Source organism: Prionailurus viverrinus, chromosome D2 (genome assembly GCF_022837055.1).
Source record: "Prionailurus viverrinus isolate Anna chromosome D2, UM_Priviv_1.0, whole genome shotgun sequence".
NCBI classification, from domain to species: domain Eukaryota; kingdom Metazoa; phylum Chordata; class Mammalia; order Carnivora; family Felidae; genus Prionailurus; species Prionailurus viverrinus.
Window position 1 is genome coordinate 30149621 of NC_062571.1, and position 20155 is coordinate 30169775.

The following is a 20155-nucleotide window of genomic DNA, read 5'->3' on the forward strand; positions in this document are numbered from 1 at the left end:
TCTTTATCCCTGCTGAACCTGATCCTCATTCTGTGGTTCTGATCCCAGTTAATAGCACTTGCTTCTATACCACTGTTTTATTCTTCCCTCTCCCTTAACCTCACCCTCTTCCCAACCTGCATATTCAACCAGCATACATTGTAAAAGGAGAAAATGAAATGGTGAGAGCTCAGAATAAGCTTCATAGCTGACAAAGGGGGTCTAGCCTGCCTGCCATTCATGTGATTGTGAGAACTAGATCAGATTATGTCCACATAAGCATTATAAAACAGAACATGCTAGATAAATGTTTGGCAGTTTGGTAGCTCTCAAAATATTAAGCTCAAAATAGTGCATAGCCCAGCAATACCACTGGTAGGTACCTACAAAGGTAAATAAAAAATATATTCACATATGGGGCACCTGGGTGGCTCAGTCAGTTGAGCATCCGACTAGCTCAGGTCATGATCTCACGGTTCATGAGTTCAGGCCCTTCATCGGGCTCTGTGCTGACAGCTCAGAGTCTGGAGCCTGCTTCAGATTCTGTGTCTCCCTCTTTCTCTCTGCCCCTCAAAAATAAAGAAAACTAATAAAAAATATTTAAAATATATATATATATTCACATAAAAATTTGTATGTGTATATTTATAGCAACACTAGCTATAATACCCAAAATGTGAAAACAAGTCAAATGTCAATCAGCTGATAAATGGAGGAGCAAAATGTGGCCTATCCACATAACAGAATATTATTCAGACATACAGAAATAAGGTACTGGTAAATGCCAAAACTTAGATGAACCTCATAAACATTATACCAAGTAAAAGAAGCTAGGCAATAAACAACAACAACACATATTTTGATTCTATTTATATGAAATATCCAGACTAGATGCATCCATAGAGACAGAAAACAGAATAGTTGTTGCCAGGGACTGAGGGGAGATAGACTGCTTAATGGGAATGTTTCCTTTCAGGGTGATGAAAATACTAGATAGAAGTGACAGTTACACAATATACTGTGAATGTATTAAAGGTCACTGAACTGTATGTTTTTAAATGGCTAGTGGTTAATTTTGTGTTATGTGAATTTTACATTTTTTTTAAGAAAAGGGAATGAAGTGGGGCACCTGGCTGGGTCAGTCGGCGGAGCATGCAACTCTTGACCTAGAGGTGGAGAGTTCAAGCTCTAGGTTGGGCATAGGGATTAGTTAAAAAAAAAAAAAAAAAAAAGGAAGGAGTGGGGGAATGAAGTATTGACATGTGCTACTCCATGAAGATGAATCTCAGTAACAGTATGCTACGTGAAAAATGCCAGTCACAAAAGACCACATATTGCATAATCCCATTTATAGGAAATGTTCAGAACAGGCACATTTAGAGAGACAGAAAAGAAACTGGTGACTCCCTAGTGTAGGGGGTGTGAATACCAAAGGGTACAAGGGTTCTTTCTGGAGTAATGAAAATATGCTAAAACTGACTTTGGTGATGGCTGCACAACTCTAAGGATATACTAAAAACCATGGAATTGTATACTTTAAACGAATGACTAGTATAGTATGTAATTTACATATCAATAAAGCTGTTACCCACCCCCTCCAACGGAACTTTTCATTACCTGTCTAATAAACAGGTTACTGATGTCATGTTAATCTCCTTCACATATCCCCTAGACAAAGCAAACAGTGTTCTCTCTTCTCCACTTAAAATAACTCTATCACCTGCCATTAGATTTGTGATAGGCATGGCACCATTTTTACGTTGAAAATTATGTAAATATTGCCCATCACAAACTGTCTTTACACGTTCTGTTCTAATCAGGTTTCCAATGCAGTTGCCACTCTCTTCCCTATGAAACAGAGAGAAAGAGAAAAAGCTTCCATTTACATCATATATATAAATACTGTATTTGCATTTTTCCACAATTTACTTGTTCCTCTGACCCCTGGAAGTTATAATGGTAACAATGAGTCCATCATTTTTACATTTTCTACAATCTACATTGAAGTGTTAGAAATGCTAAGGAAACATTCTGTTAGTTTTAAAATAATCTCTCACCAAACCATCCCTAGACAAGTGCTAGGAAGCACATCCCTTGTACCCACAGGCTGGTTTCTCTGAACAACATGTATCAGCACTTTGAACTCTGAACAATACCTCAACTTCATATGCTGATACATGTAACATTACAGAAAGCAAATGGTAATAACGTTTCCTGAACCTGATGTGAAGAAAATAGTGCCTATTTCTTTAGTATTTATAAAAGGATTTGTAATTATTCTTATTAAAATAATGGCAAGCAAACTGATAATTCCACTGTTTCTAAGAGATAAGTATTAAGCATTTACAATCTCTCAGGCACTACTATTAAATACTATACAACTTCAGAAGCTTGTTGGCATGTACACTTGACACATTCACTATACTTATGGAGTCTATCAAAAGCTACTTACACTTTATCCACTGTAATGACTCCTTGTGTTAAAATTTACTATTAAGAAAATGATTCAATTATTTCTAAAGTCACATTAAAATCAATATTCATTCTCGGGGCGCCTGGGTGGCGCAGTCGGTTAAGCGTCCGACTTCAGCCAGGTCACGATCTCACGGTCCGTGAGTTCGAGCCCCGCGTCGGGCTCTGGGCTGATGGCTCAGAGCCTGGAGCCTGTTTCCGATTCTGTGTCTCCCTCTCTCTGCCCCTCCCCCGTTCATGCTCTGTCTGTCTCTGTCCCAAAAATAAATAAACGTTGAAAAAAAAAAAAAAAATTAAAAAAAAAAAAAATCAATATTCATTCTCAAAAGTTATAAACAAGTAGATCAAAAGCAACTAAATACTAAAGAAAAATACTATGTAAAGATAACAAAATTACTTATTTATATGCAACTTGTAAAAAAAATAGATATCACAAAATGACTAACCAACTTTAGAAAATTTGAATCCATTATTTATAAGCAACTTGTAAAAAAACAGATCTCACAAAATGAAAGATGGACCAACTTTAGAAAATTTGAATCTGTATCAGAACTTACTAAATATATAAACTTTATAAAATACTAAGTGAAACTTCATTAACTTGTACTCTACTAGGATGCTAAAATTCACCTTATGATATATTAAACTTTATGCTCTTTTCAATGATAAACAAGGACTTACCAATAATTTTTAAAATAAGATTTATCAAGTCATATTTAACCTACTAAAAGTAACAATTGTGCTCTACTTAGAAATAATTCCTTCATAGCCATCTAGAGTTGGCATGAATATATGAAACTGCACATCTCTGAAATGTTATTACATATCCTGACATTTTTCCAAATGTCATCCCATTAGCTAATATAAGTTACTGACGTTTTACTGTATTAAATGGACCACTCACATTTCTGAAGCAGGCATTAACCATATATGTTGGTGATTCTTTTTATTATCCTTTGATTGTGACTCCAGGGTTAACATTAGACACCAAAGGCTGAAATACTCCAAGTGTGAAAGCTTCAGATGTTGGGTTTCTTCTTTTATTTTGGGCAGCATGCCAATCGGGACTGAACTGTCATCCATCTGTTGTTCAACTGCTCTAAAGATATAGCTCCAAGTCAGAGATGTATATAAAATATTAGACTGGCTAGCTATAAAAATGAGGCTATTTCTAAAATAAGCACATGTATATGATGATCACCATAGCTTATAACCAAAGCTCCTAATTTTCGTTAAGTCATTTCAACATGTTACAAGCAAAATGGCTTTTTATAAAACAAAATGCATAAGAAACCCAGTACTGCATTATTTTGCTTTTAAGGACTATCACCCTAACTTAAGTTTGGGATACTCTAGTTTTCATTCCTATATGTAGCAAATCTTGGCTTTTTATACAATTTCATTTCTCAAAATCACAATATTGTACATCCAGCTCTGTATCATAAGAATGTCAACATAAAAACATGGAGAATTGTATGGAATATAAATTCTGCTTAATACTAATTTTGGGATTATTGTATAGAAATAAATGTTATAGAGGCATACAAAACATAAAGAATAAAATAAGATTTCTTCTGCCTTTAAGAGATCATTTATTTGATAAAATACTTTTAAAAGTCCTTTATGGGGACCTGGGTGGCTCAGCTGGTTATGTGTCTGACTTCAGCTCAGGTCATGATCTCAAGGTTCGTGGGCAGCCTGGAGCCTACCTCTGATCTGTGTTTCCCTCTCTCTGCCCCTCCCCCGCTCACACTCCGTCTCTCCCTCTCAAAAATAATAATAATAATAAACATTAAAAAAATTAAAAAGTAAATAAATAAAAGTGCTTTATGTGGGAGCGCTTGGGTGGCTCGGTTGTGTCCAACTTTGGCTTAGGTCATGATCTCATGGTTCGTGGGTTCGAGCCCTGCAAACAGTTCTGTGCTGACAGCTCAGAGCCAAGAGCCTGCTTTGGATTCTGTGTCTCCCTCTCTCTGGCCCTCCCCTGGTCACGCTCTGTGTCTCTCTCAAAAATAAATAAACATTAAAAAAAAAAAGTCCTTTATGTGAATAGACTGAATTAGAACTTTGGACTTAAACAAAAGAACTTTGGTCTTGCTTTGATATTGTTTCCTACTCTGTATTTACATCTAACTACTTTTTTGTGTCCTTCAAGATTTCCACTGGCCTACGAAGGTCCATAAGACACCTAATAAACTCCCCATACATAGAAAAATACACATATAGGCACCTGGCTAGCTTAGTCAGTAAAGCATGCAACTCTTTATCTCAAGACTGGAAGTTAGAGCCCCATGCTGGGTATAGAGATCACCTAAAAAAAAAAAAAAAAAAAATCTTAAAAAAAGAAAAGAAAAATAGACATCTATAAACAAAACAAGTCTGTTGAATCATACTAAAAGAAACAATTTCCCTGTTTTTAACTAGACAAGGCATGAAATTAAAATAGCAACTAAGAACTGGAAGATTTCTTAAATATCATTTAAGAAAAGTTACTTAGAATTCCTATACTAATTCCCTTTTTCTCTTTTTAAGATTTTTTATTTTGGGGTACCTGGGTGGCTCAGTCGGTTGAGCATCTGACTTCGGCTCAGGTCATGATCTCACGGTTCATGAGTTTGAGCCCTGCGTTGGGCTCTGTGCTGACAGCTCAGAACCTGGAGCCTGCTTCAAATGCTGTGTCTCCCTCTCTCTCTCCCCCTCCACTGCTTGCACTCTCTCTCTCTCAAAAATAAATAAACATTAAATTTTTTTTTTAATTTTTTAAATTTAAATTATTATTTTTTTTAATGTTTATTTGAGAAAGAGACAGAGAAAGAGAGAGGACATCAGTAGGGAGGGGCAGAGAGAGAGGGAGAAAGAGAATCCCAAGGAGGCTCCACGGTCAGTGCAAAGCCCGATGTAGGGCTCAACTCCACAAACAATGAGATCATGACCTGAGATGAAATCAAGAGTCAGACGCCCAACCAACTGAGCCGCCCAGGTGCTCCAAAGATTTTTTATTTTTAAGTAATCTCTACACTCTGCATGGGGTTCAAACTTACAACTCCGAGATCAATTCGCATGTTGAGCCAGCCAGACCAGTTGAGCTAGCCAGACGTCCCTTAACCAGATTCCATTAAGTCCTAAAATTATTTCATTTCCCCAGAAACTATTTGCAGCAAAAATAAGTAACCACTTTTGGAAAAAGCTTAGAATGCATTCTATTATTCCCCAAGGAAAAAGGCTGCTTACAAAATATGAACTGTGCTTTTATTCCCCCTACTCTCTTCATTTTAGGAATACTACCCACAAAGAAAAATAACTAAAATGAAATCATCAATGCCAGACCATACAACAAAGTTAAATCCTTTTAAGTTGAGTAAATACTTAACTGGAACGAATACTTTTGGAAGGCAATGTTTTTACCTGCTATAAAGAGCACAGTTGCCAACATGTGAACAGTATTTACAAGTTTGCTCTTCCTCAATTATTTGTGGCAAAGCAGCAAGGTTTGTTTTCTCCTTTCCAACAGAAGATTTGCTAATACGGTTAGACAAAGAGAATGCCATCTGGTTTCTTAGCCTTAATAATTCTATGGGGGAAAAAGGGGGGTAGTTTAAGAATTAAGTAAAGCTTATTACATATCCTTCTCACATAAAGCTTTCAGATTTAAAAACATAAAATAAACAACATTCGTATTTCCCATTACACTAGAATAACCACTGTTAACAAATTGGCATATATTTCCCTTCAACTGTTGCTCACTTGATAAGTTCTTTTAAACAACCATATATCTCATAAACAGTAAATATTGTGAAGTTGGTATTTATAATTAAATTTTAAGGATGAATACAGCTATCTAGAATGTCTCAAATATAAGACAGGAAGCTTAAAATAAATTTTTGAATAATAAAACTTTAAAAGGTTAATGTTTTCATCTATACAGTATATTGTTCAAATTCTTTTAAAAATATACCACAATCAATCAATCAATGAATCAATCAATCCACAACTATACATTACAACCTGTATTAGGCCTAGCAAATACAGTGGATACTGCCAGGTATATACACAGATTGCCAAATGTTAAAGGAAAAAAACAAACAAACAAAACCCAGGGAAGTAAATTGAGAGAGAACAGCTCAACCTCTTTTATCAAGATGTTTGGCGGGCACAGGGTACATGTGGCCAGTCTTGAGGTAAAGGAGCAGGCCGGCCTCTGGATCAGCTCTCCTCTCTTGACTTAGCAGTGTGTACAGAACAAGCTGTGAAAAAACATTGTACATTTTGTCAAATAAAACTTGAGCTCTCATATTTCCATGCATGTTTAGCAATCAACACATATTGTAATTTTAAAATCAAAAGGTCAATGAAGTTATTTCCACTTTGAAAACAATACAAGGCAAATTAGTAGAGGTAACAGGATAATTCAATGACAAATATTTAATTTCCACAACATGACCACTGTTTATACTTCTCAGTTTTACACCAAAAAGAGATACATAGAATTTTTCTTAGTAAATATTTAGATTTCCAATAAATTAAAGAGGGAAATTAACCAAACTATATTTCACATTCTGAAGTTAACAGACTTTAGACACTATTTTCCATGTTTAAAATAAGTGAACTAAATAAAATAAATAAAATAAGTGAACTAAACACAAAAATGCGTGTTACTTATGTCATAGTTACTGGGACAACTAAGTGAGACTAACTCTACAGCGTTCACTGCTTTTTGCAGAGCATGAGTCATTATTAACTGCGTTAAATTTATGTGGTGCTCTCCTGGGAAACCATCTAAGACAAGTTAGAAACAGCTGGTTTACAGTTCGTGAAAACACCTTAGCAGTAATGGCAAGTCATTCAGTCACAGACACCCTACTAACAAGTTAGCTTGTTTTCCAAGAGATTTCCAAGATTAAAATGTTGAATGATTTGTCTTTAAATCATTCTAAAATACCAACACCAGTCATTGTAATTAACATGCCTACATAGGTCAAATTATAATTACATTCTTGTTTTCTAAGCTATATTTAAAATATAATGGGGCACCTGGCTGGCTCAGTCAGTAGAGCATAAGACTCTTGATCTCGGGCTTGAGCCCCCCATTGCATGTAAAGATTACTTAAAAATAAAATATATTTTTTAAATTTTATTTATTTTGAGAGAGAGAGCATGCACACAAAAGCTGGGGAGGGGAGAGAGAGAGAGAGAGAGAGAGAGAGAGAGAGAGAGAGAGAGAGAGAGAGAATCCCAAGCAGGCTCCTGGCTGTCAGCACAGAACCTGATGTGGCGCTTGATCCCAAATCAAGATGCCCTTACATAATATCCTGATGAAGGGCTGTTGCTTCAATATTTGAGCCTATGAAGCATGTTTTGGGAGGCAGTTTTACAAACACACTACTCGTGTTCGTGTTCCCTGATACAGCATCGGTACCAAATAAAACTTTTGAAAAACTTTTTTAAATTAAAATCAATCCATAAGTGACAGGGTAGAGCCTTGGGGCTGTAGACCAAGGGAGTCATCTGAAATTGTTTCCTTCTGTGCTATTTTTCCCTCCAAAGGAACTGAGGCAGAAGGAAGGAATATAAAGAACTCTGATGCTGGAACTTATTAGAAGGGAAAAGTATCTGAAATGACATTTTCTTATATTGTAACAAAAGGAAATTGGGTTGAAATTTTACAGTATTATTATAATTCAACTGTATCACAAGTTAAACAGGTTTTTTTTTTTTTTTTATGTAAGCTGGTTTAGATATCATAGCTCCATATAATATTTTTCCTTTAAAAAATGTGTTTTGGGTGCCTGGGTGGCTCAGTCAGTTAGGCATCTGACTTTGGCTCAGGTCATGATCTCATGGTTTGTGAGTTTGAGCCCTGCATCAGGCTCTGTGCTGACAGCTCAGAGCCTGGAGCCTGCTTTGGTTTCTATGTCTTCTCTCTCTTCTGCCCGCCCCCCCACCTTGCCCCCATTCATGCTCTGTCTCCATCTCTCTCTCAAAAATAAATAAACATTACAAACATTTTTTTTTTTTAAATGTGTTTTAGGGGTGCCTGGCTGGCTCAGTCAGCAAAGCATGTGACTCTTCATGTCAAGGTTGGGAATTCAAACCCCATGCTGAGAGCTTACTTTAAAAAAATAACAAAATTGGGGCTCCTGGGTGGCTAAGTTGGTTAAGCATCTGACTGGCTCAGGCCATGATCTCATGATTCATGGGTTTGAGTCTCACATCAGACTCTGCACTGTCAGCACAAAGCCTGTGTGGGATTCTCTCTCTCCTTCTTTCTCTGCCCCTTCCCTGCTCTTTCTCTCTCTCAAATAAATAAACTTAAAAAAAAAAAAAAAAGACAAAAAAATAACAAAATTTAGGGGGGCCTGGGGAGCTCAGTTGTTTGAGCATCTGACTCTTGATTTCTGCTCAGGTCATGATCTCATGGTCCATGAGATCGACCCCACGTGGGGCTCCGTGCTGAGTGTGAAGCCTTCTTGGGATTCTCTTTTCCCTCTCTCTCTGCCCCTTCCCCAAGTGCTCTCTCCTGCTCTCAATAAATAAACAGAAAAAAAAAAAAAGAAAAAAGACATGAGTTTTGGTAACATTATCCATTTATAAAGACCTTCCTTAAATTAAGTTAGTCTATAACATGAGCTTTTTCTGCATTACCAAAGTGAAACAGTCAGATCTTCTAAGAGGGGATATATATGTCTTTCCTCATCCCCAATACCTATATAACTCAATGGTTTACTGTAATTTCTTCAATGTCTCTTTTTTACTTTTTGTTGTTGTTGTTAATTTTAGAGAGAGAGAGAGGGAGAGAGAGAGAGAACACACACGCATGACTAGGGGAAAGTGGCAGAGGGAGAAAGAATCATAAGCAGGCTCCATCTTCTACCCAGAGCCCAACCTGGGGCTCAATCCCACAACCCTGGGGTCACGACCTGAGCGGAAATTAAGAGTCAGATTCTCAACCCACTGAACCACCCAGGTGCCCCTCCTTCATTCCTGAATAGTGAATATGCAATATAAATTCCAATATTTTAAAAAAAAAAATTTTTTTTTAACGTTTATTTATTTTTGAGACAGAGAGAGACAGAGCATGAATGGGGGAGGGTCAGAGAGAGGGAGACACAGAATCTGAAACAGGCTTCAGACTCCGAGCTGTCAGCACAGAGCCCGACACGGGGCTCGAACTCACAGACCGCGAGATCATGACCTGAGCCGAAGTCGGCCGCCCAACCGACTGAGCCACCCAGGCGCCCCATAAATTCCAATATTTCTGTTTGAGCCTTGCTCTAATCATTTTCCTCGTGTTTTAATACAAGAAATACTATATTATTCTTAAAATTCTTCTTGTAGCTTCTCTTCTTGCAAAGATAAAAGTTTCAACTGACTAAAATTATTTACAATTAATATTCTTTGTATACAGTAATATTCTTGAAGGTAAAGTCAGAATGGCAACCTTAGAATGTCTTTGAATCTTGACAACTTTAGATGCTAAAATGCTTTTATATTTCTCTTCCTTTTAGCAATCAAAAGTGATTTCAATCAAACTTGTCATTAAAAAAAGTAAAATTTTCGGTCACATGTACATAGAACACTTTTTTTCAAATCTTTGACTTCAAAAACAGCTTTTCTTATATCTTGGCATGATTTTCCTTCCTCAAGAGAGCTTTAATCTTTAATTAATTTAATCTTTAATTCATTATTTTAGCCATTCCTGTATTGCCAAAGTGAAAAGTTCAAGTCTTCTAATAGCAGAAATCTATTTTTTCCTCTACCTCCAATATCTGTAAAACCCAATAAGGGGTGAAACACCAATTCCCAAATGGAAAAGCTTGCATGGGAACATTTGGTGATGGGTATACAATTAAGAATGGTGAGACAGATTTAATGAGAAAAAGTCCCTTTAATCGCTAATTAAGTATTTTGAATCCGAACAGTACTTTATACAAAATCTGTTGAAACTAAAAAAAAAAAAAAAAAAAAAAAATCTGCTGAAATATCATGTAAAATTCCAAGGGCAAAAGGAAATTTAAGTTATATTACAAATGCTATGTTGTTATATTATTTATTCCCATAATATATATTATACCATAATAATACAATAATAGTACTATCTTTTAGTTTTACCTTTGTTGGTATAAAACTGTCTAGAACATAAATAAACTTAAAAAAAAATATTTGGGGCATCTGGGCTCAGTCGGTTAAGCACCCAACTCTTGATTTTGGCTCGGGGCATCATCTTGCAGTTGGTGGGTTCAAGCCCCACATTGGGCTCTGCACTGATAGTATGGAGCCTGCCTGGGATTCTCTCTCCCCTTGTCTCTCTCTCTGCTCCTCCTCCACATGTGCGCTCTCTCTCTCTCTCAAAATAAATAAATAAGCTTAAAAAAAAAAAAAAAAACTGTTTAGAATATGCCACAGACTGCCAATGTGGAGATGGGCAGAGGGAATGAAAATAATGAGAAAATTGGGAGGGGGGGGATGCGCTGAATAGGTAAGGGGCATTAAGGAATCTACTGAAATCACTGTTGTACTATATGACAACTAACTTGAATGTAAATTTTAAAAAATAAATTAAATGAAAAATAAAAAAATTTTTAAAAAGAAAATAATTAGAAAACAAAATAAAATTTCATGTTAATTGCTTTAAGTCATTATAAATAATATAAATTCCAGATTGTTTTGGAAGACAATAAAAGACTGTTGGGTTTATACATACCTAATACAAATCCATATTAAGATTTCTCAGAAACTTTAATACGCTAACATGCATCATTACATCTTCAAATATACTTGGTTTCTGCAACTTTTATCACCAAAGAATTATTTTTTTAGGAGTATCTGTTTCATAGTTTGGCAGCATAAACTTGGCAACACTGGCCTACAAATTCAGCTATCATATTTCTTTGCTGGGGAAAACTTTCTGCTATAGCTATGTATACATTTATAAACAAATTGAGTACTCTGGGTACGTCCCAAATTGAAAAGGACTGAGGGGCTCCTGGCTGGCTCAGTTAGAAGAGCATATTGATTTAGGAGTCATGAGTTTGAGCCCCATGTTGGGTGCAGAGATTATTTAAAAAAAAAAAAAAAAGTACTATATGAAACTTAAATAACAATTATACAAATTGAACCAAAATATGTAAGCAGACCTACATTTTTTTCAGACCTATTTTTTTTTCATTGTTTTAATGTTTTATTTATTTTTGAGAGCGAGAAAGAGAGGGAGACAGAGTATGAGCGGGGAAGAGGCAGGGAGAGAGGGAGACACAGAATCCGAAGCAGGCTCAAGGCTCTGAACTGCCAACACAGGGCCCGCATGGGACTAGCACCCACAAACCATGAGATCATGACTTAAGCTAAAGTCAGATGCTTAACCGACTGAGCCACCCAGGCGCCCCAAATATATATGTTTTTTAAATGTGTATTTATTTTGAGAGAGAGTGCAAGTGGAGAAGGCGTAGAGAGAGAGAATCTCAAGCACGACACACGACTTGATCTACAAACTATGAGATGACTTGAGCCAAAATCAAGAATCAGACACTTAACCAACTGACCCACCCAGAAACTCCCAATTTTCTTATTAAGACTTATACCCACCTGACTACGATGTTCGATAGAATTTAACTCTTTGCCAGTTTTAAGTTCCAAAGGCATTATCTTATATTTCGTTTTATATCCTCGATGTATTTTCACACCAACTGTGACATCTATTTTGCCTTTCAATCCAAACCTAGGGGACCAAATGCTTTCTTCAATATCCAATGAATTTATGACTTCAATATTACACGTTGAATTATTGTTACTACCATCACTTGGCCTAAAAAACAAAACACAAAAATACTTAATTAGAACACTTAGCTCGTTTCTCATATGCTGGCATTAACTTCATTTTACAACAGAGAATGTGGGGATGGGAAACCATCCACATACCTTTATAGCAGTGATTCTCAAAGTGTGGCTCCTAGACTGGCAGCATCAGCATCACCTGGGAACTTGTTATAAAAGCAAATTCTCAGGCTCCACTCCAGACCTACTCAATCAGAAACTCTCTAGGTGAAGCCGAGCAATTTGTTTCACAAACTCTGCAAGTGATCCTGATGCATGCTCAAGTTTGAGAACTGCTATCCTATAGCCTCTAACTAATGTAATTTAAATTTCCTTAATGTTTATCATCTATCCTTTTCAGTTCATTTCTACTACAATCTTCCTAACTTGGGCCTTTAAATTCCCCAGTCCTAGATTACTACAGAAGTCTATTTAGACTATGGAAGCCACAATACCAATCTGAATATTCTGATATACAATTATTACACTGATTAATATAAAATGGCTTGAATATGGTTGCACCCAGGGTAGCAAAGGTGTGTTCTTCATTAACACCATATTAAACTGTGTATGAGCTACCTTTCCCCATCACCTATGCAGTGTGTGTCTTGATTATCCAACATTTCACCGCTATACTCCCCACAACTATCTTCAAAAGGACCTCATGTGCTCCTACATTTCCTCATTGTTTTCTTTACTTAATCATTAAATGAATCCATCTCTGTCACTATCAATATTTAAAACTAAGTACTCAGCATTGTTGTTTGTATTACAAGAGGTTCTGAGTTTAATATCTTAACTGTTAAAAAAGCCAAGAGCACAGGAAGGAGGAAAAAAAATCTATAAACATCAAAGGAATTAGGGGATGAAAATAACTTTCCAAGCCTCTTATACTTTTCTTAGATCTAAGATTTATTTTCAGAGCAGTAAGTTATTCTTCAGGAGAAAAGTCAGATAAGCACTAACTTTTATTAATCCTATTTCAGACTCAAAGCCAAATAAGATATTAAATCTAATGGAAATCTTACATGAAAAGGAAAATTTTTCTAGTAATAAAATGTAGTTTAAGGGCACCTGGGTGACTCAATCAGTTAAGCAGTCTTAATTTCGGCTTGCGTCATAATCTCACGGTTCGTGGGTTTGGGCCCCACATGTGGCTCTGCAATGATGGTGCAGAGCCTGCTTGGCATTCTTTCTCTCCCTCTCTCTTTGCCCCTTCCTGGTTCACAGGCTCACTCTCTCTCAAAAAAAAAAAATTTTTTTTTTAAGTATTTTATGACATATAAAAATTGAGATTTATTATAACCATCAGAATACATGATTTAGTTGACTCTGGTTTACTAATTTTATGTTATTTATTTATATCAGCAGCTATTTCTTAACAATATGAGAATATTTTTTAAGAGAAAAATTGCCACCTTCAGTAACTTTTTTAGCTGTTTCAGGATGCTTCAAATATAATCTCCAGGTATGTATGAAATTCAAGAAAGCTACAACTTATCTGAAATTTCTTAAATATTATTGTTTCCTCTACCCAAATGTTACCTAATCGTGTTATATATTCAAATATGCTGTGAAATAACACAAACTTTATTATTCACAAAATGTTACATATATACTTAATAGAAGATAGGTAATGAAACTGTTAATGTTGCTAATAAAGTTCATTCCCCTAGAAAAAAAAGTAATGTGATTTTACACCTAGATCTGTGGAATAAATGACAGTATTTGAATTCAACTACTATGATTTTAATCAACATAATGTTATAAAACTCCTTCAAGAAGGACCTGATGGAGAATAGAGTATCATGAAAATGAAGAAAATATACATTTACCACCAATTGATGAGAAAGGTGTCTCTTTAAAAGGCTTTTAAAGGTCTCATTCTTGGGATGCCTGGGTGACTTAGTCGGTTAAGCATCTGACTTTGGCACAGGTCATGATCTCACGGCTTGTGAGTTTGAGCCCTGCATCGGGTTCTGTGCTGATAGCTCAGAGCCTGGAGCCTGATTCAGATTCTGTGTCTCTTTCTCTCTCTGCTCCTCCCCCGCTCACACAGTCTCTCTCTCTCTCTCTCTCTTTCTCAAAATAAACATTAAAAAATTTAAAAAAAAATAAATAAAGGACTCATTCTCTGTGCTATATACTAAATTTTTTGTTGTCGTTGGTTTTGTTTTGTTTTGTTTTTTTAAAGACTGGCTATAAACTGCTGGGAAAAGGGCACAAGCTAAAATACAGAGGAGCGCCTTCTTCACAGACATATAAGATTCCGTTAGAAATAACGGAGACAAAGAAAAATCTTATACCAAAACACAGAGATGAGAACACTGAGCTGGGAATCTTGGTTCCTACTATAGACTCAACTCCATCACTGTTTCTCATATAAAACCTAAACAAGTCACACTACATTTCAAGTCAAAGACAACTCTGAATCCCACCCTTTCCCCAGCTTCCTGATATATTTCTTCCAGCCTACCAAATCCCTTGTGGATCCATCCTAATCCCTCAGCCTCCTTTGATGGAGTCTACTCATCTCCCCCTCTGTCCTTACATAACACACCCTTACCTCCCAGAGTTCTGTGCCTCTTCTGTTGCCCTGCATGTTTTCTTTGAGCAATGCCCTCCACTCCTATGTTTTCAACTACCAGCAACAGAGTTTTGGAGAGAGTTAGTCTCCCTGTAACACTAGTACCTAGCATAATCCTGAGCACAGACACAGCATATGGAATACATGTTTGCTGAATAGGTTAAGTCCATGAGTCTATGAGAAAATGCAGCTTATGACTGCAAAAACACTAAGTTTTAACCAAAAGAAAAAACATGGAGACAAAATGCTAAAACAATTAAAGAGTAAAAGAAAAGCTAATATCTGAAACAACCATGAAAATGGATATTCACTACAATTTTAACTTTCAAGCAAATTTAAAGAACTCCAAAATAAACAAGAAAGGAAAAGAAAGGTGTGTAGTGAGGGAGGGTAAATAAGGATAAAGAAACAATTAGGAACAAGAGAAATCAAAAATTCAGCTTGTAATTATTACAGAAAATCAAGAGACAAGAATGACAGAAATACTACAAAACAATGCAAGGAATCAAGAAAAGAATGACTACTTAATAAACACTTAGTTGTTTATCACAATGAAGACTAAAGAACCAAGATCCATGCCCCATCCTAGACACAGGCAATCTGCTCCAAAGAAATAACAAAGAATGAAACATTTATAAATTTATAAAAAACACTACAAGGAGAGGCTGGGGGTTGGGTGGGGGACACCTGGGTGTTGGACTTTGGCTCAGGTCATGATCTCACGGTTCACAAGTTCGAGTCTCACATCAGTCTCGCTGCTGTCAGCACAGAGCCCACTTTGGATCCTCTGTCCCCTTCTCTCTGCTGCTGCCCAGCTTGCATGCGCTCTCTTTCTCAAAAATAAATAAACATTGAAAAAAAACAAAACACTACAAGGGGGCACCTAGGTGGCTCAGTCAGTTAAGCATCTTACTCTTGATTTCAGCTCAGGTCATCATCCCAGGGTCGTGGGATTGAGCCCTGGAGTCTGCTTAAGATTTTCTCATTTCTTCTGCCCCCCTCCCTGCTCAAGTGTTCTCTCTCTCTAAAAAAAATTAAATTAAATTTAGTTTACTTTTAAAGTTTAATTTATAAATAAATATGTATTTCAAAATAAATAAAATAATAAATAAAATAATATAAAAATCTAAATCCTGGCAAACTGATTGTGGTAATGGTGCACAACTCTAAAAATATACTGAGAGTCACTGAACTGTAAATAATAATAAAATAAATAAAAATAATTAAAATCCTGCTGGCAGATATAGGATTTCTTAAATTATCATTTTTTTAAAGCTTATTTATTTATTTTTGAGAGACAAAGAAAGAGGGTGAGCAAGGGAGGGGGCAGAGAAAGGGAGGGAGAGAATCCCAAGCAGGCTCCATGCTATCAGCACAGAGCCCAATGCAGGGGGAAGAGCAGAGAGACAGAGAAGAAGAGAGAATCCCAAGAAACTTCTGCGCTGCCTGACTTGGGGCTGGATCTCACAACTGTGTGATCAAAACCTGAGCCAAAATCAAGAGTCTGACACTTAACCGACTGAGCCACCCAGGCACCCCAGACACAGTACATTAAACATTACTAGCAACCTTCTAAAATGATTACAAAATTCTCAGAGAATTCTAGCAATATGTAAAAGGTTGTAAAATTTCTAAATATCTTTGATGAAATAGTCCACTTCTGAGATTTCAATGCCAGGAAATAAGTGTTCTCATAGTCAACCCTTCCACTAGTGTACCCTCATTCCTTCTCCACACTCAAGACATAACTGAACTCTCCCATCTCTCAGGATGAATTCTGCCTTCTCTGTGGAACTCTCCCTGTCAGCATATGAACATGTCATACTTCCCATCTTCAAAACAACAGCAAATCTCTCTTAACCCCACATGAGCCTCTGCCTACCATTCCATTTCTGTGTGTTCTTTCATAGAACAACCTCTCAGTATGGTTGTCTAACTCCCTGTCTCCAAATCCTCCTCTACCAGTCTCTCTTGATGCCCTTCTAAACACACCTGCTCCCCTAGAATCACTGCTGACTATTCTTTCCCTCTTACTCCACATCCAATCCAAAATCTATCAGTTCCACCTCTCAAGTCTGACCAAAATCCAACTGATTCTCATCACTTCCACAACTCTCACTGTGGTCTAAGCCACCGGCTTCTCTTACTTGGATTCTTGAAAGAGCCTCCAAATTGGTCTACCTCTGCCCTTATCCTACATCATAGTCCCAAAAAAGCAGCCAGAATGGGCCTTTTAAAAGTAAATCTGAGCAATGCATAAACTAGTACAGGGGTTAAGTCACACAGCTAAATTGTGGCAAAACTGGGATTCACATCTGGTCTCAGTATCTCCTTTTTTCTTTATTAAAAAAACATTTTTTTTTTAATGTTTATTTTTGAGAGATAGAGTGCAAGAGGGGGAGGGGCAGAGAGAGAAGGAGACAGAATCTGAAGCAGGATCCAGGCTTAGAGCTGTCAGCAGTGCCTGATGCAGGGCTTGAATCCATAGAAATGCAAGATCATGACGTGAATCTAAGTCAGACACTTAACCAACTAAGCCAACCCAGTCACTGCCGTCCTTTGAACCAGGGAACCTCAGACAACAAATTGATCAAAGGAACTGACGGTTCCCAAGATTTCTGTTGCGCAAGTCTTAAACAAGTTATTCAGATCACAAAATGTCCTGAGATAAAATACTAAGAATGTTGAAAAAAAATATTAAGAATATTAAGAAAAAGTTAAGAATATTTACATGAATGGAAGCCGTGCCTATTCAAAAAAAAAAGAAAAAGAAAATGTTGCTCATTTAAAAAAAAAAAAGTTAAATCAAAACCCTCTGTGCAAACTCTCCAGTGGCTTCTTATCTAATCAGAACAGCAGCCAAAGTCCTGACATGCTTCTTCCAAGGCCCCAGGAAAGCTACTTCTGCTCCTTCCTGTCTCATTCTGCTCCGGCCACCCTGGCAAGTGTGCATCACCCAGGGCTTTTACCTGGAACATTCTTCCTGGAGACAGCTGCACGGTTACCTCCTTGATTTCCTTCAGGCTTCACCTCAACACCAGCTTATTACAGAGGCCTTTCACAACCATTCAGTGGAAACATGTCCCACCACCACCACTACCAACTCCACTTTCCTTCTCACATTATTCCACACTGCATTTATCACAATCCAGCCCCCTGTTATTTACTTGTTCAGTAGTCTAGAAGCACCTTGAAGTCAGCTGCTTTTTTTTCATACGATAATCCCAGCACATAGAACATCATTACTTGGCACATATTAAGCATTCAATAAATATTTGTTGAATGAGTAAATAATGAAAGAGAAAAAAAAAGTATTACCTATTATCAATGCTACTTTAAGGGGGAAAACAATAAAATCCCAATGCCAAACAGCATTAAATGGTTAAACGCAGGATTTAAACATAAAGCACAAATCCACAGGACAATCAACAGATGACATAGTCCATATATGATAGTAATTGAAATATATATGAAATTAGGACCCCCACAATATTTACAAATTGGTTATTTAAAAAACATACTGACAGGGGCGCCTGGGTGGCTCAGTCGGTTAAGCGGCCGACTTCAGCTCAGGTCATGATCTCACGGTCTGTGAGTTCGAGCCCCGCGTCGGGCTCTGTGCTGACAGCTCAGAGCCTGGAGTCTGTTTTGGATTCTGTGTCTCCCTCTCTCTGACCCTCCCCCATTCATGCTCTGTCTCTCTCTGTCTCAAAAATAAATAAATGTTAAAAAAAAAAAAAAAATTAAAAAAAAAAAAAATAAATAAAAAACATACTGACATACAAAAATCAGAAGAGTTTATTATAGTGAAAATAGAATTTTTATTCACTAGATTATTTTTGGTTTTGGAAAGACACTCAGAACTGTAATTTATAAAATAAGCAAACAAAAGCTAGTTGTAATAACTTGACCTTTTAAAAAGCTTTAATTCGACATACAGAATAAAATCCTAATCTGAACATATGAACACCATATAAACAAAATGAGTTTCTTACAGAGAGAGCTGCATCTGAGGGAAGTCAGTTGAAATATATTTATGCATGAAATCTCCGGCCCATTTAGAAAATGAAGGAAGATACTCCTCTACTTCTTGTTTTATCTCATCTTGATTCAAATTTAAGCGATACCTGCCAAAATAAGAGATTAAACATGAAAGCATGAATATGAAAAAAGTAAGTAAGGACAAAAATATCCAAATAAGCAACTTAAGTTACCCAGCAACTAATTAACGGATATATAATGCGGTGTATACATGGGGCACCTGGCTGGCTCAATCATAGAACATATAACTCTTGATCTCAGGGTCATGAGTTCAAGCCCCACATTGGGAATAGGGTTTACTTAAAAAATGGGGGCGCCTGGGTGGCGCAGTCGGTTAAGCGTCCGACTTCAGCCAGGTCACGATCTCGCGGTCTGGGAGTTCGAGCCCCTCGTCGGGCTCTGGGCTGAGGGCTCAGAGCCTGGAGCCTGTTTCCGATTCTGTGTCTCCCTCTCTCTCTGCCCCTCCCCCGTTCATGCTCTGTCTCTCTCTGTCCCAAAAATAAATAAACATTGAAAAAAAAAAAAATTAAAAAAAAAAAAATAATTAATAAATAAATAAAATCTTCTGTGGGGGTGCCTGGATAGCTCAGTCAGTTAAGTGCCTGACTTCAGCTCAGGTCATGATCTCATGGTTGGTGGGTTCAAGCCCCATTTGGGGCTTGCTGCTGTTAGCACAGAGCCCGCTTCGGATCCTCTGTCCTCCCTGCTCTCTGCCCCTTCCCTGCTCATGCACTCTCTCTCAATAATAAACAGACATTTCTAAAAAAATATATTTTTTTAATGTGGTACATATGTACAATGGAATATTATTCAACCTTAAAAAGAAAGACAGCAGAACCCTCTGAGCCCTCCAAAAGAACTGGTTCAGCAGGGAAGACAAAATTAGCAACCCTAGCTCTGCCAAGATTGTATCTCCTGGGCATAGCAGCAACCTCAAGCTGAAAGAGAAGCTGAAATTCCTCAAGCCAGAGAGCAACTGCTAATACCAAAATACCCCAAATGATCATACATTCAGAATACCAGAGGCAAAGGTTATCCTTACAAAAGGCTGCTTCAAATCTGGCAACTTCCAGTTGATAAAAGAAGATGTAGGCGAGAATGCGGGAAAACAAGGATTCATGTAAACTAGGACAATGCCTATAGAGAACAATTTGGCAATAATTATCAAAAATGTTATTTATTTTTGGGGCGCCTGGGTGGCTCAGTCGGTTAAGCATCCAATTTCAGTTCAGGTCATGACCTCACAGCTCATGAGTTCAAGCCCCA

At 37.0% G+C, this 20155-nt stretch overlaps 1 protein-coding gene across 2 annotated transcripts in view; it reads right to left on the bottom strand.

Moving 5' to 3' along the window:
* Nucleotides 1-20155, bottom strand: part of DNA2 (DNA replication helicase/nuclease 2) — a 51865-nt gene that overhangs the window by 19760 nt on the left and 11950 nt on the right. For both annotated transcript variants that reach the window (XM_047826295.1, XM_047826294.1), the window contains exons 5-10: nt 18844-18975; nt 12034-12253; nt 6578-6695; nt 5857-6022; nt 3356-3550; nt 1597-1827 (exon numbers count right to left, since the gene is read on the bottom strand). In XM_047826295.1, the coding sequence (XP_047682251.1) occupies nt 1597-1827; nt 3356-3550; nt 5857-6022; nt 6578-6695; nt 12034-12253; nt 18844-18975 (1062 nt within the window). The remainder of the gene's footprint in view (nt 1-1596; nt 1828-3355; nt 3551-5856; nt 6023-6577; nt 6696-12033; nt 12254-18843; nt 18976-20155) is intronic.